The 17,202-nt window shown below is 41.3% G+C and overlaps 1 protein-coding gene and 1 pseudogene across 1 annotated transcript; both read right to left on the bottom strand.

The window, feature by feature from the left end:
- Nucleotides 1–396: 396 nt before the first annotated feature.
- Nucleotides 397–12,579, bottom strand: LOC128313176 (zinc finger protein 85-like; annotated as a pseudogene).
- LOC113597999 (zinc finger protein 354C-like) lies at nt 9,714–16,222 on the bottom strand (the record flags this gene model as incomplete). Its single annotated transcript, XM_053211021.1, has 3 exons — nt 9,714–11,458; nt 12,442–13,152; nt 16,064–16,222. Coding segments are annotated over 2 exons (378 nt in total), but the record flags the coding sequence as incomplete, so codon positions are not given.
- Nucleotides 16,223–17,202: the final 980 nt, after the last annotated feature.

Raw genomic sequence — 17,202 nt, 5'->3', positions numbered from 1 at the left:
AATGTGATCATCCCACTAGGATTGAGTTTTGGATGAAAACATTGCCATATCTGTTACATTTTAAGATTTCTCTGAGGTATTTATTTACTGATGTTTAGTAATGTTTGATTGTTGGTTAAATACAGTGGCCCACGAGTATAGTTTTAAGATCTCCCCAGTATGAATTTCTAATTAGTGAAGATTGGTCCTGTCTAAAGAGTTTCCAAGTTCATTACACTTGTAGTTTCTTTGTAATATGTATAACTGTGATATTTTGTTATCAACAAAGAAGGGATCAAAACTTTCCTACATTGATGCCAGTGTTGGTTTTGACACTGGGAAAAATTCTTTCAAGATTGTGACACCCAGAAACCATTTTCATAGATTTTTTTACTTGACTGCATTTATATTGTGCATCCTCAGTTTTAAATGTCTGCAAATATCCTACATGTAACCGAAAGAGAATTGAATCCTATTATCAAATCATTCCATGCATTTAATTCATGCACATTAAAACAAACAAACAAAAAGCAGTGCTGGACATCAATTTGGGGATATTCAGAAGGTAGATTCTGTAGATTATGCTGTATTATGTAATACTGCCTACCAGCCATGTTGGCATGAAAGAGGTTTCACAGCATGGACCCCCGTGTTCACAAACAAGTGACTTGTGGAACTTTCATTGAACTCTCAACAGTTGGGAAGAAGGCAATTATACATGAAAGTCATGGATCCATTTTGTTTATGGAGAATTTCACTGCTTGTAAAATTCATCTTATGCTGCATCATAAAGCGTTCCTTCATGTCATGTGAGAATCTCACATGAGAATCTCACATGACAACCCCAGATTGTACTGCGGTCCTGGGACTGCATCAGCCATGTAAGAAAAATGGATACAGGAAAAATTCATCAGATTTGTTTAAGAAATAGATACCATGTTACCTTTTCCCCCCCTCCCCCTCAGGCAAACCCTCCAGGTAAGGACAACAGTACACCTATAATGTAAAATTCTATGCTATAAGGGCAGTTAATGTCTTTATTCCTCACAAATCTAGGGTGGGACCTACTACTCTTTCCATTCTAAAGATGATTCAGAGTCATAGTATTGAGTGATTTCAGTACCTTCACATCCTGTTTAGCAGCAGGCTGCAGACTTAAACCTACTGGGGGTGTTAAAAAAAAAAATCGCATCATGTAATCAACATGATACACAGAAAAAGATGGTTGGGGATGTTCTTCCAATAATCTAGATATACATTTAGGTGTTTTCATAACCAATTTATGGTATTTATGGTATAAATACGATATTTATACTTTTGGCTGTGACCAGTTTCAATTTATGTGTAGAGATTTATTTTTCTAAGTCAATATCAGTTATGTGTAAAGCTTCTGAGATCTTAGTATAACTCCAGATACTGTGATTTCAACATAGTACAACAGGACCTGCCCATGACCAAGTTGTACTTAATGACTGCAAGATTCACTCAATATTAGTATGATGAGAGAGTCCTTTCTTTATATGCCAGGAACAAAACAATGGCATCTGTCACCACAGTAGTCAACTATTTCATATTATGCCCCGAAGTATGGGAGATAAAACACTAGTATGCAATTATATAGCAAGGGGACAGGATACAAAGCTAATGTACCAAAGTTAACTGCCTTCCTAGATGCCAGAAATGAATCAAGTGAATTAAAAATTAAAAACAAAAAACCACTTATATTAGGACCAAAACAAAAGGTTCTATCACAGACAGTGACATGGCAACCCATGAAAGGTCCATGATGAAGACCATCACTACCAGATTTTCAACGCAGGTCCAAAGTCAATAATAAAGTCTCCTCATCAAGAAATCTAAAAGACTGTATAAATTGAAGATAAGTGGGCAATTCCACAGATGTCCCTGTTCCTTTGACACCCATCATCTCATGAATTTTAAGTCATTTTGAGTTTTAATTTTCCTGCAAAGTGTAATGTTTGATTTTATTAATCCCTGAGAACTAGACTTCGTTATCACCAGTAATAATTCTCTCATGCACAGTATGTTGTGGAACCTGCTTAAGCAATTTACCACCTAATTATATTTGTAGGGTTTTCTCCAACATGAAATCTTTGGTGAATCCTGAGGCCAGGTCATGGCATGAAAGCCATGCTACGTTCTTTGGTGAGGTTTCTTTCCAGTATAAATTCCCTTACAACTCCAAAGCTGAGAACATTCAATAGAAGCCTAGCCACGTGTTCTACATCTATATTTCACTCTATGTATATTGTGGTGCCTATTCAGGCTTGAATAGTGCTTAAAGGATATGCCACATTTATGAGATTTGGAAGAATCTCATGAGTGCAATAGAATTTGAATTCTCCATTATGAATTCTCTCCAATATGAATTCTCTCATGACTCCAAAGGTATTAATATTTAATAAAAGTTTTACCACGCACTTTACATTTGTATCTTCACTCTGTGTGTATTATGGTACTTACTGATGCTTGAGTAGTGCTTAAAGGCTTTGCTACATTCATGACATTTGTACTGTTTCTTCCCAGTATGAATTCTTTGGTGAACCGTAAGGCTTGAATTGTGACTAAAGGCCTTGGCACATATGTTACATTTATAGGGTTTCTCTCCATCATGAACTTTCTTAAGTTGAGTAAAATTGAAGGCCTTGCCACACTCATTACATTTGTAAGGCTTCTCTCCAGTATGAATTCTCTCACGAATCTGAAGGTATGACTGCCATAAAATCTTTACCATACTGATTACATTTATAAGTTGTTTTTTTTCCAGAATGGGTTTTCTTATGTTGAACAACATCTGAACCACTAGAAAAGGTTTTGTGACACTCATTACATTTGTAAGCCTTCTCTCCAGTATGAATTTGCTCATGATCCCGAAGCTGTGAAGGTATCATAAATTTCTTATCACATATATTACATCTAAATGGTTTCTCTCTAATATGAGTTCTTTTATGAATACAAAGGTATGAATGTGTGGCAAAATCCTTACCACATGCTTAAAGGCTTTGCCACATTCATTACATTTATAAGGCTTCTCTCCAGTATGAATTCGTTCATGACCCCAAAGGTGTGACTGTGTGGTAAAATCTTTACCACATACATAACACTTACATGGTTTCTCTCCAGTATGGATTCTCTGATGCCTCCTGAGGTTTGAGAACCTCTTAAAGGCTTTGCCACAATCATTTCGTTCACCAAGGTCATGCGGTTCACCAAGGTCTCTGCTCAGAATGAATTCTTTGATGATTAGCTAAAGGTCAAGCAATGGATAAGACTTCCCACACTCATTACATTTGTAAGGCTTTTCTCTATTGGTGTCTTCTCCTGTTGTGTCAGTAATGAAGGATGCATAAGAACCTTCCCATGTCTATTAACAATGTTGGTTTTGACACTAGAAAGAATCCTTTGAAGTTGTGAAACTGAGGACTTTTTGGTAGACTTCTCAATTTGATTACTTTCATAAATTTCCTCTTGGGTGTGAAATCTCTGTAGTTCAGCCAGATGTGAACGAAAGCTTAATACAAGCCTATTGTCCAAAGAGTTCCTGTTCTTGTTTCCTGAATAGCCTATCTCGTTTTTTAATTCCTTATTTGTCATATCATGTTTGTAATACTGAGATGTACTTCTTCCTTTAGAAACATTGTGCTTGATAAAAATATTTATCCAGAATTTACGATACTGTTGATCTCTACAGGTGAGATTTGTGTAATGGGTTGCAGTATCTCCATAATTTTTTTCTTCATATAGGCACTAAGTCTCAAATTTGTTCACATCTTGGACTTTCCTCAAATCAAAATCATCAAACTCATGACTTATGTGTCTTTCCAAAATTAATGTTTGGAATAATTCCCCATTATTAATGTCCTCTTTGGGTAGAAATCCTTTGCTCATACATCTAGTAAAGACATCTGTAAGGTATAAAGAATTATATGCTTCCTATTAACCAGAGTTCGAAGATGAATATTTTATAATGAAAAGTATTATACCAAAAATGAAACTCATAATTAACAGAGCTATTACCTTTCTCAACCATGGTATGCAGATGTTTAGAAACGCAAAGGGCATAAGACTCCTTAATAAAGAAAGGGTGATTACACTCAGTTCAAATTATTTTCAAGGAACTCTATTTACAAATACTCTGTGATCAAAAGTTATAACCCCTAAAAAACTCAAATTCCACAGTCACCCCAAAGCTCACAGGAACCAACAGGAGGCATGAAGGTGGCTCATATTTATTTATTTAAAAAAAAATTTTTTTTCAACGTTTATTTATTTTTGGGACAGAGAGACACAGAGCACGAACGGGGGAGGGTCAGAGAGAGAGGGAGACACAGAATCGGAAACAGGCTCCAGGCTCTGAGCCATCAGCCCAGAGCCTGACGCGGGGCTCGAACGCACGGACCGCGAGATCGTGACCTGGCTGAAGTCGGACGCTTAACCGACTGCGCCACCCAGGCGAAGGTGGCTCATATTTAAAAGAAAAATAGAGGGACACCTGGGTGGCTCAGTTAAGTGTACAACTCTTGATTTCAGCTCGGTTCATGATCTCATGGTTCATGGGATCAAGCCACATGTAGGCTCTGTGCCGACAGCATGGAGACTCCTTGAGATTCTCTCCCTCTCTGCCCCTCTCCTCTTCACATGCACTCATGCACATTCTGTCTCTCAAAATAAATATTTTAAGCAATTAAAACTTTTATTTGAAAGTGTTTTTAAAAAAGAAAAATAGACATTAAACCTAATTATCAAATACATATTGTACATAACATTAAAACATTAAAATAAATTTAAGGGGCACCTGGGTGGCTCAGTCAGTTAAGCATCTGACTCTTGATCTCCGCTCAGGTCATGATCTCATGGTTCATGACATAAAGCCCTGCGTCAGACTCTGTGCTGACAGCATGGAACCTGTTTGGGATTCTCTCTCTCCCTCTGCCCCTTTCCTGCTCACACATGCTCTCTCTCTCAAAATAAGTAAACTTTTTTAAAAATCAAAGATTTAAGAATAACAGTATATTCTTCTGTATACTCACTATAAAACTGCATCCATGCAGAATAGATACACTGCAATGTAATAATCAGTGTTCTGTGTTCATATTCCATAATATATGCTAAAAATTATCTATTAATCATGAAAAAACAAACATGTTTGTAACCCCAGACAAATCTAGCAGTAATTAATATGTATGTTTATAAAAATATATAGAGACTTTAGATTTTTAAATAATTCACACATAAGAAAAAAACAGGTTGTATTTCAGAAGCAGCACACAATATCATAAATGGAAAATATGTTGAAATCTCCCATTTGAAATAGAAGTTCTGATAAATATGTAATACTATAGAGACTAACAATGAGGAACTGTGACATCAAAATGGCCAAGAAAGGAACTCCATATGTACCTCCTTCTACAAAAGCAGGACATAAACTAGCAAAAACTGTAATAATGAACTTTATAAGACCTCTGGAAATTAATCACAGGATTCCAACAACCAGACACACTCTTTAGAAAATGGTAGCTGTTTTAACTTGTCCCAGCTCTGTGCCCTGCACCCCAATGAGGAAGTGACCTTGAAGATGGGAGCCTGCAAGGGTACAGACTTCCCAAACCATAGGAGACAGTCAGGACCTTTAAAGAATTGTGGCTAGTCATTTGTTTCATTAACCTGTTTGCTGGCTCCCTGAACTGGCATAAAGTGCTGGCCTTTCTTTGGCCTACCTCGGCTCTTTACCTAGGTGGAAGTGACAACCAAGGGCCATTTGTCACAAACATTTAAAGGTAAGTGTAGTAGCCACTGCCACCTAGGGCAAGGGTAACAGTTGGGGCAAACAGTGGGACAAACGAAAACTCTGAGAGAAAAACGGGGGAATAAGGCTTTGAAAATCCCCTACATATTCCAGGGACTCTAGAAGGTTACAGGCATGCCAGAACCAGGCATATGAGAAAAGACATGGGAAGCCCCCCTAAACTTTTACCCTCCTGCTGACCATCAGATTCTGGGCAAGCAGAAGTGAAGGGTAAAGCACCATCGTAAACTTCTACCCTGTGTGTTTCATGCACTCTCCAGCACACACATACAGTGCATCTATAAAGTGTGGAAAGTTTGTTTGTATTTGGCTCCAGTGGTTTCAGGAAATCTGTTGAATCACTTAGTTAACTAAGATGTGAATCAAAGTCTTCACCAGCCACACACACCAACAAAAATACGCCACACAAAATTTGTTGAGAGAAATACACAGCAATCATAAGAAACATAAAAAACCCTAGAAAGGGAGAATATTATTATCTCCAAAGTTTCAGCATTCAAAATGTCCTGTTTTTAACAAGAAGGTACAAAGAAGGCAACACAATAATAAAGTACGACCCATACAGAAAAGTAAATAAATAAATAACAAAACTTGGCCCTAAGGAACCCCAAACTCTGGACTTACTAAACAAACACTTTATTTTTTAATTTTTTTTCTTAATGTTTATTTATGTTTGATAGACACAGAGAGACTGAGCCACCCAGAGGCCCCCTAAACAAACATTTTAAATCAACTATTTAAACTAAAGGAAATGATGGACAAAGAATTAAAAAGAAATCAGGAAATCAGCATTTAAATAAACAGAGTATCAGTAAAGAGGTAGAAGGTGGAAGATGAAACTAAACACATTCTCAAGTTTAAATGTAAAATACTTGAAATGTAAAATACTGAAAAGTAAATTTTCATATGGAGGTTCAATAACAGATTTAATGAGGCAGAGATAAGATTCAGCAAACTGGTAGGGAGATCAGTTGAAATTACCTTGTTTGAGCAGCACAAAGAGAACAAATATAAATGAACAGAGTCTATAATCCTGCAGGACAACATCACGGGGACCAATATATGAACAATGGGAGTCCCTCAAAGAAAGGAGAAAGAGAAGGAGGCAGAAGGAATATTAGGAGAAATATGGTAGACAATTTCTAAACTGTTAAAAGACATGAACCTACAAATCTAAGAATTCAGTGAACATGTAATTAAAACCTGAGAGATGCACACTGCGACAAAGCATAATCAGTATGTGGAAAGGCAAAGGTAAAAGTAGAATCTTAAAAGCAGGAAGGGAGAAGCATCATGTACAAAGGACACACAATAACTTCCAGAGCTGATTTTTCAGCTAAAATATGAAGCCCTTATTTTAGCTGGATAAATGCAATAACATTTAAAATGGACCTAGGTGAGGGGCACCTGGGTGGCTCAGTCAGTTAAGTGTTCGACTTCGGCTCAGGTCATGATCTCGCTCGTGGTTTGTGAATTCGAGCCCCCCATCAGGCTCTGTGCTGACAGCTCAGAGCCTGGAGCCTGTTTCAGATTCTGTGTCTCCCTCTCTCTCTGCCCCTCCCCTGCTCATGCTCTGTCTCTCTAAAATAAATAAATGTTAAAAAAAAAATTTGTTTTAATAAATAAAAAATAAAAAGGACCTGAGTGGCTCAGTTGGTTAGGTATCTGATTCTTGTAAAAAGAGAAAAAGAAAAACCTACGTAATCATCTCATTGTCTACAGCATATTTGAAAAAATTCAGAACTCTCTTTCATGATAAAAACATCAGCATACTAAAAACAGAAGTGAACTTCACTAACTTCTTAAAGGTCTATTATGAAAAATCCACAGTTAATACCATCATCAATGGTGAAAGAATAACACTTTCCCTTCAAGATAAGGAATAAGACATGAATACCCATTTTTATCAATGTTATCCAGCAATGTACCAGAAGTTCTATATGACCAAAAAGACAAAAAAAGGAAAGAAATTTTTTTTTAAATCTTTTTTTTAACGTTTATTTATTTTTGAGACAGAGACAGACAGAGCATGAACGGGGGAGGGTCAGAGAGAGGGAGACACAGAATCTGAAACAGGCTCCAGGCTCTGAGCTGTCAGCACAGAGCCCGACGCGGGGCTTGAACTCACGGACCGTGAGATCATGACCTGAGCCGAAGTCGGCCACTTAACTGAGTCACCCAGGCGCCCCAAAAGGAAAGAAATTTTTAAAATACACATTAGGGAAGAAAAAGAAAAATTATCTCTATGTCCAGGTGACATAATCCGATATATAAAAAATTGCATAAAACACACACACACACACAACCTGCTCTAATGATGTGTCCTAATAATGTCAGGAAAGTTGTAGGAAAGAGTATCAACACATGAAAGCAGTTGTGCTTTACACTATAATGAACAATATGGGAAGCAAATGTTAACAATTATTCCATATATGATGAAACATCCAAGAAATAAAATACCTAGAAATAATCTTAATACAGGAGGTAAAAGACCTATAAGACTAAAAAGCATAAAATGCTGCTGAGAGAAATACGTAAATAAATGGAAAAGACATTCCACATTTTATGGGTTGGAAGATTTCATATTTTTAAGATGGTAATATTCACCAAAGAGGTCTAGAAATTTTATATACACAGTATGAAAATTCCAAAAACCTTTCCTGGAGAAATAGAAAACATGATCCATTACATATGAAACTGCAAAGGGCCCCGAAGAGTCAAGATAATATTGAAAAGGGGAAGTCTAAAGAATAAACAGAGTCAGAACACAGGCTGGTAGTTCCAGGGACTGGGGAGGGAGCAAAATGTGGAAAAACTGCTTAATGGGTAACGGATGTTAATTTGGAGTGATGGAAATGAACAACTAGACAGAGGGAGTAGTTGAACAACTGGTAAATGCGCTAAATGCCATTGTTCACCTGAAAATGGTTAATTTATGTTATGTGAGTTCCACTATAATAAAATGTTCTTTAACTAGCTAACAATCTAAGTGATTAATTTCACAATGGATTAAAAATAGGTATTTTCCACGTTGCTGCCAATGGCAGAATTTCATTCTTTCTCATTGCCAAGTAGTATTCCATTGTATATATAAACCACATCTTCTTTATCCATTCATCAGTTGATGGACATTTGGGCTCTTTCCATAATTTGGCTATTGTTGAAAGCACTGCTATAAACATTGGGGTACATGTACCCCTATGAATCAACACTCCTGTATCCTTTGGATAAATTTCTAGTAATACTATTCCTGGGTCGTAGGGTAGTTCCATTTTTTAATTTTTTGAGGAACCTCCACACTGTTTTCCAGAGCAGGTGCACCAGTTTGCATTCCCACCAACAGTGCAAGAGGGTTCCCGTTTCTCCACATCCTCGCCAACATGTTGTTTCCTGAGTTGTTATTTTTAGCCATTCTGACTGGTGTTAAGATGGGATCTCAGTGTGCTTTTGATTTGTATTTCCTTGATGATGAGTGATATTGACATCTTTTCATGTATCTGTTGGTCATCTGGATGTCTTCTGTGCTAAGTGAAGTCAGTCAGTCAGAGAAAGACCAATATTGTATGTTTTCACTCATGTGTGGAACTTGAGAAACTTAACAGAGGACTATGGGGGAAGAGAAGGGGAAAAATAATAGTTACAAACAGAGAGGGAGGGAAGCAAACCATAAGAGACTCTTGAATGTAGAGAACAAACTGAGGGTTGATGGGGATATGGGGGAGGGAGAAAATGGGTGATGGGCATTGAGGAGGGCACTTTTTGGGATGAGCACTGGGTGTTATATGTAAGTGATGAATCAAGGGAAACTACCCCCAAAACCAAGAGCACACTGTATACATTGTATGTTAGCTAACTTGACAATAAATTTTTTAAAATAATAATAAAAATAAAAATGAACATTAGCAATCTAAGAGAATAAATAAGTAAAAATAGGTATTTTCCAATTTTAATATGTGAAAATTTTGAAGCTAAGTGTGTTTATAACATATAAAAATAACAGTGTCTCTTAAGCTGGCCTTCCCTAATACCCTGATACTCTATCACTGGATTTCTCGATGTAATTCCACACATGAAATAGAGATGAGGTGAGGAGGGTTTTTATTATATGTATCGATAAACTAAAAGTTCTCATGAAAAAATGAAAATTAATGTACACTTGCCCAAAATTAACAAATCGTGACTTCACAAAGATTATTAGTGGACAACAGAGAACCTTAAGGATCACGTGACCAAGAGCAAGGAATAACTTCTAATGAAGGCGGTTTTATAAGTAGCAGTTAAGGACAAAAACAGTATTTGCTGGTTCCAGGAAATCAGTGGAGGAGGTGGCTGTGCAGAGGTGACAAACAACATAAGAACAAATAACAGCCAGAGAACAAGAGAATAGCTAAGAACAAAGCACTCTTTATGAATTAATGAATAACAGGATTCCCAGAACATGAAAAATTGTGTGGAAATCTGTGTCATAAGTAACAGTGATGAAAAACTATATGAAATGCAAGATATTGGCTATGTTCCTATTAAATAAAATAAGATATTTAACGATTAGTTCAGTATACCCAGAATTACATCGTGAACCTAGGTAGGGAGATGATTTTTAAAATAAAACATTTTAACTGAAATAAAAACTCTGTAAAATTCATCCAAATCCAACAAATTATGTTTAGAAAACTTAAAATATACTATAGAGAAACTGAAATATCTTATAAAACAAATTATAGATACATTTCTTTCTATTTAAGGGACAAATACAGTCACTATAACAATAACAATATTCTCCAGATATCCAATAAAATCCAAATTCATTCATATGGGAAAGTATTTGTTAATAGACAAGTATTAACTCAAGCAAAACAGATGTAGGAAGAATAACTATGATGATATTTTTAGCAAATTCCAGAGGTTATTATAGGTTTTTGGATAACAGCTCCACCATAACCCTTAACATCCAGGAACAAATTATAATTATATGAAATAATATTCATTCCATGGTCAAACAGCCCAACAAATTACAATTACAAAACAAAGAACACTTATGGGTGTCATAAAAAATACATAACCAATGATTATATATTTAAATAACAAGTTCATTTATAATACACGGAAACCTGAAGAACAAAGTAAACAGCATTTTCAACAAAAGAAATAGGGTAGAGGTCAATAATGTAGGCATCATGAACTCATAAATTCGTTCAACACAATAAATCAAATCTTATTTGCTGAAGAAGGAACAAGGGTATACACATGGAATGAACATTGTTGCATGAACAATAATTTGGTCAACAGTCTCATAGATGGGGTTATGAAGGCAGGCAATGATCTCCTCACAATAAATTCCTGTACTTGCTCATGCCAAATCAAGGGGGATGATCCTCAGTGAACTCTATCACCATCGCCCCAGTGCCCTCAAGGGACACCTTTGAGACTCTCCAAAAACTGGAAGGACACTGGAGCCCTACGCCAGGCTCCCATGCTACACTAGATGCCAGCATCCTGGAACATGCTCACCACTCTACTCAGGTGCTTCGGGGGCACAACTCCACTTAGTAGGATGCTGCTGTGACATCTAAATCTAAGTGTTCTCCATGCAGAATGTTCTTTTACCCAGTAAAACTCCTCATGGCAGAGTTCACCACACAAGTTGTCCAGCACCTAAAGGGTGGGTTATCACAGCACAAAATGCGAGAATAAAAGTTCAGATGATGAGGAAGTGTATTTCAGAACCCAGAAAGTTTCAGAGGCAAAACCACACAAACTTAGGAGACTATGAAATCAGGGACAGCCAAGGTTCCCCACACTCCCAGACTAAGGAAGACCTGCAAGACAGAGACAAAGAAGATAAGAGACTAAGGAAAGGGGTTATACTTTGTGGGATGTTGAAACAGGACCTGGGATCTACCTACAGACTCCTGACTGATGGCCCAAAGCCTGAAATACAGTCCCCATGAAGGACTGGGGATCAAACAAAGGCCCCCCCACCCAACCGCCCCCCGCCACACACTGTCTTTACAGCACTGCTGAGTAACAATCTTGAAACACCCACTCCATTCCCAGTACACATGCCCCTACAGCGTGAAAGTGGAAATGAAGAAATGGCAGAGGCATGGAGCAGGCAGAGGGCTTGGGACAGCCCATGCACCTGCCTCTGGCCCAAGATGCAAAGAGTGTTCCCATCATGACAGGTCACTCAAGCACATGAAACAGGATACAAGCTGGAGAAGGCCCACAGTCAGGACGAAGGGGGCCTCACCTAAGATCTGTGTGACTGACTAGAGAAGGAGATGCAACGAAGGAAGACGCCCCTTACAAACAGCCCTCCATGTGCTCCCCAAGGTCGAACCAGTAAGGACTCCTGGGGGCAGAGAAGGGCATGCCTGGGTCGTGACAAAGACTTTGCCCTTGTTGCTGCCAGGAGCTGCACTACCACTGAGGAGGGCAGGAGACATGCACACACCAAGAAGAGGGTGAAGGAGGAGAATAACACCCTCCTTTGAGACCCCACAAGAGATCAACTCTTCTTTTCCAAACACCTCTCCCACCCGGGGAGAATGTCCCAAACAACATTTCAGGGAGTCAATTCCCCTCTGCCATCTGACCCTCACTTGCCTTCACATCTTTCATACCTTCCCACCCACCTGGGTTTTGCCGCTAGTTTCACCCCACTCCTGGCCGTGCAAGGCTCTTCCTTCCTCCACAGTGGAGATGGTATTCAGCTCAGAAAGAGGGTCTTGCTGACATGGAAACCGGTAGATGGTGTCCTGCAGCTTTTCCATAAATCAATCCCAGTTCCTGGACAGCTGAGACCAAGGACATTCAACACAGGCGGGTTGTGAATAGCATTTCACAGACTTGTTCAGTGACCGTCCTACATCTTCCAAATGCTTGAATGTTTGACAAATGCAGATATCCAGCTCTCTTCCTAGAACTACTGAATCAAGAGTACAGGAGTAAAACCAGGCAATCCGATGTTTTAAAGTTTTGACATAAAGTCCTGTGTCTCCTCAACTTCTAGCGCCACCACTAACCTGCATGTAGTGAGCACATCATCGGAAGAAAGGGGGCACTTCAAATCCAGACACCTCATTGTGAAGCTTTTCATTTCTGGATCAACAGGGCTTCACTCTCAGTCAAACAGGGCAGGGACTCTCAAGCGCCTCCCGAAAGAAGCACAAAGATAGCCTAGAACATTTCCCAACCTCTGCAGGGAAACTATCCTCACCCAGGGAGACCAGGGTCCTGTAGTTCTCCAGCATCACGTCCCTGTACAAGGCCCTCTGAGCGGGGTCCAGGCACTCCCACTCCTCCTGAGAGAACTCTATGGCCACATCCCTGAATGTCAACAGTTCCTGAAATGAAAGCACATTTCACCAAGAGGCCATCAGGAGAGTACTTCTTTCAGAAAAATGAGAGGAGCAGAGAGGTATAAGAGTTAATTATAAATGAGTAATTGGATAAGACACATCATTTTGAGCAAGTCATAAATCCCTGATTTTGCTTTGTTACACTTTCCACCAGAGAATTTCCATCAGCTAAACTATGGAGAATTTTACAATATTGTGCCAGATAAAATACACAAATAAAAAACTTCAACAAATGGCAGACTATATGCAAGTTCTAGACAGTATCATTCCAAAATTCCAGCATCATTCACAATATGCCTGACCAAAGAAACGTCTTTCATGGTTTTAGTCACATTAATCCCAAACAATTAGTGCCTCTTTTCCAGGAATTTATAGGGAAATGTTTTAAACATATAAAATGATAAACACAGAGATTTGCTGCTTAACATTTGGGTCAGCTATGGAAATGAGCTCCGAGCACATTTCCTGACCATGAATAGATGGGTTCTGTTGGAACAAAGTTCCAAGTCAACCCAGCCTACCTTCAACATATTCAGACGATGGACAAGGGGGACTTGAGGGAGCATCTACTTCAAAGCTGACACCTAACTCATAGACCAATCACATCAAGGAAGACACGTTGTGCAATATTAGACTAACTTACTAAACTAGGTTCTGTCTAGATCATAGACACACCAAGTGCACAGTGAAATAGTAAAATTATTCACTGATTAGCAAAAATGTTCCAACATATGACAAAAAGTAGAAAGAATGGAGAGCTGCTCATCTGAACTACACAAAATATATATTTTTTAATCAGCAATTTTCATTTAATCTAATGTCTTCTGGGGTCAAATCTTTAAAAACTGCAACTACGTCCTATTTAGAAAAGAATAATAAGGGCTGGTTTGAGATGTCAACAAAGCTTATTGAAGAAGTTAATGATTATTTACAGAACACCAGATATCCAATACACTAACATTTACCTCTATTTAAAAAGATAATAATAATTAAATGCGAGAGAGGTAGAAAAATTAAATCCATTTAAAAGGAAAAGAAACACTTGATAGTGCTTTAAAAAGCATCATGTAGTGCCCGATTCAGTAATTTCTTGCTCTAGTCCACCTCCTTCGTGCCATCCCAGGATAAGAGAAGGGGGTGACCCATAACCGACTGAAACAGGTCTCTCCCCTCTGGCTGATTAAGGTTGCAAATACAAGCTATGTTATGATGCAAATAATTATAAAATGCGCGAGCCATATAAGCAGGAGTTCTGTAATTCTTTTTCCCATCTGTTCAATTCAAACCAGCAAATTTCACTTGTTATTTATTTTTTTTTAGAGAGAGAGAGAGACAGAGTGCGAGCGGGGGAGGGACAGAGAGAGGGAGACCCGGAATCCAGAGGCTCCAGACTCTGAGCTGTCAGCACAGAGCCAGCGATGGGGCTTGAGCTCATGAACCATGAGGTCTTTTTTTTTTTTCAATTTTTTTTTTTTTACGTTTATTTATTTTTGAGACAGAGAGAGACAGAGCATGAATGGGGGAGGGTCAGAGAGAGGGAGACACAGAATCCGAAACAGGCTCCAGGCTCTGAGCTGTCAGCACAGAACCTGATGCGGGGCTCGAACTCACGGACCGCGAGATCATGACCCGAGCCGAAGTCGGCCGCTTAACCGAATGAGCCACCCAGGCGCCCCGAACCATGAGGTCTTGACCTAACCCCAAGTCGGATGCTTAACCGACTCAGCACCCAGGTGCCCCCAAACCAGCAAATTTCAAGTTAAAAAACCTTATGAAGACACAGGTCACTGGATCACAACTTAATCACCCATATCCCATCAACCACCACTCATCCAGACCTGGGTTCCCCCTTTTTTCTCCCTGCGAAGCACTGTATTTCTATCAATCTGTTCATGTCTCCCTCTTTCCTGATTCTCTCCGCTGTTTTTCCTGTGTTTCCCCATCTCCTCCCTTGCTTTCTCCCCTTTCCTCTCTTCCTTTCCCTACACCTGCACTTTCCGGGGAACTCTTCACACCTATTTCACCTTGTCCTACTCTTTCCCCCCAGTCTTTCTGACTGTTCCACTCGCCATACGTTTCTGCCTCTCTCTGCCCCCACGGGTGTCCCCTCTGCTCTCCCTGTTCCAATCCCGCTTTCCGGCTACACCCCCTCCGCCCGGCTCACTGGCACCGCCATCGGATCTCGCACCGCTGTTTCTCTCCCCGCTGTCATCCCACCCTCTCCTGCTGTCTGTGTCTCTGCCTCGCCCGCCCGCAACCTTTTGCTCCTTCCCGCTCTGCGTTTGAAGCGCCTGGCTCTTGTGGCCCCACTTCTGCTTGTGCTCGCTATTTTGCTCCCCTTGTCCTGGGGCGCCTTTCTTTTCTCCACATTTCGCTCTTTTCTCCGCCTGCCACTCTCCCGAGTTATTGCGTCCGCTCCCACGGTCCCTCTGTGTCGACCCTCATCTTCCCTCCTTCATTCTCTCTCTCTCGCTCCTCATCCCTGGCCTCCCTGCCGCAGTCACCGCTTCCACAAGGCCCCTCAGCCTCGCGTGCGAGACGTGACCCGCGCTCTCCCGTCCTCGGTCCCGCTCCTGAAAGCCCCCGCTCAACAGCGCGCTCTTCCCGGACATTCTTCCTCCCACCACATGCGGGGCTGCACGGGGGATTCCTAGGAGGCGGCGGGGTCTGCGCCACCCCAGGGCCAGACTCCGAGCCCCGATGGGCCCAGACCCGCCAGGCTGCGGGCACAGGCGCCGAGCGCTCCCATCCACCCCGCACGCCCATCTCCCGAGACTCACGCGGCGCGGGGGACACGGGTGCCCAGGGACACAAGGCGGCAGGCAGCCTCTGAAGGCCTAGGGCCCCGAGCACCACAGGCGGGGACCGACTCCGAAAGATCCGAACCGAAACCAACCGGGACCCCCGCGCGGGCAGTGCCGCCAGCACGGTTCGGTGTGCCCGCGACGCCATTTAACCGCGGTAGGGGGCGCGGGGCAGGGGACGTTAACGTGTATTGAGACCCCAGGCGCTGGGCGTGTGCGACCGTTGACTGGAGACGCTCACGTACAAAACAGAAAGTTCAAAACCCACTGAGGTCGATACGACCTTCGCTTCGACCAGCCGCTTCCGGGTCTTTCAATAACCGCGCAAGAGCGCAGGTGGAAGATCGGGCATGGGACATGCCTGGAGGGAACGCTTCCGGTAATGGGCGGGGTGCGTCTATTGGCCAGGCCCCGACGGGCAATGGCTGAGGGCGGGGTTGAGGCGGGGCCTAGGTGAAGCGCTTCGGGCAACGGAGTGGACGCAAGCACCTGCCACACCTTGGCCCAAACGCTGGAGGCAGGCTGGGGCGGAGCTTTGGAGGGGCGCTTCCGGTAATGGGAGGAAAACAAATATGGCCGCTGGACTGAGAGTATCCGGAGGGCCTTGACAGGGCGGTGACCTGAGCGGACTGTTTAGGCACCCGTTGAAACGCGATGTTCGCTGGGACTGGGGCTTGAGGGCAAGGCCAAGACTTCTGGGCGGGATGTGCGGGGGCATGGGGGAGGCGTGCTGGTCTTCTCTGGGTGCGGATCCCTGGGCGTGTCTTTTTTTGGAAATTCCCACTCTCTGAATATGCTTTGTGTTCTCTGGGTCAAGACTGTTCCCTACCCCCCAATAAATTTTTTTTTACGTTTATTTTTATTTTTGACAGAGTGCGAGGGGGAAGGGACAGAGAGAGAGGCAGAATCCGAAGCAGGCTCCAGGCGCTGAGCTCTCAGCACGGAGCCTGACAGTGGGGGATCATGACCTGAGCCGAAGTCAGAGGCTCCACCGACCGAGCCCCGGGGCGCCCCTAGAGTTTCAGAGTTGTGCGGGCCGGTTGTGTTGAAAGTTTACATTTTATCAAAGTGACAATCGCTTAACTCAAAAACTTTTCAGAACATTCTCTTTATCCCTCTCTCGCTGCCCCTTCCCCACTTGCACTTTCTCTCTCTCAAAATAAATGAACTTAAAAATATATATATTTCCACAACAAGAAACACTAAGCCCCTTGGCTGGGTGTGGAGACAA

The sequence above is a fragment of the Acinonyx jubatus genome, chromosome E2 (genome assembly GCF_027475565.1).
Source record: "Acinonyx jubatus isolate Ajub_Pintada_27869175 chromosome E2, VMU_Ajub_asm_v1.0, whole genome shotgun sequence".
NCBI lineage: Eukaryota > Metazoa > Chordata > Mammalia > Carnivora > Felidae > Acinonyx > Acinonyx jubatus.
The sequence above is the reverse complement of the archived record's forward strand: the minus strand, read 5'-3'. Positions and strand labels throughout refer to the sequence as shown.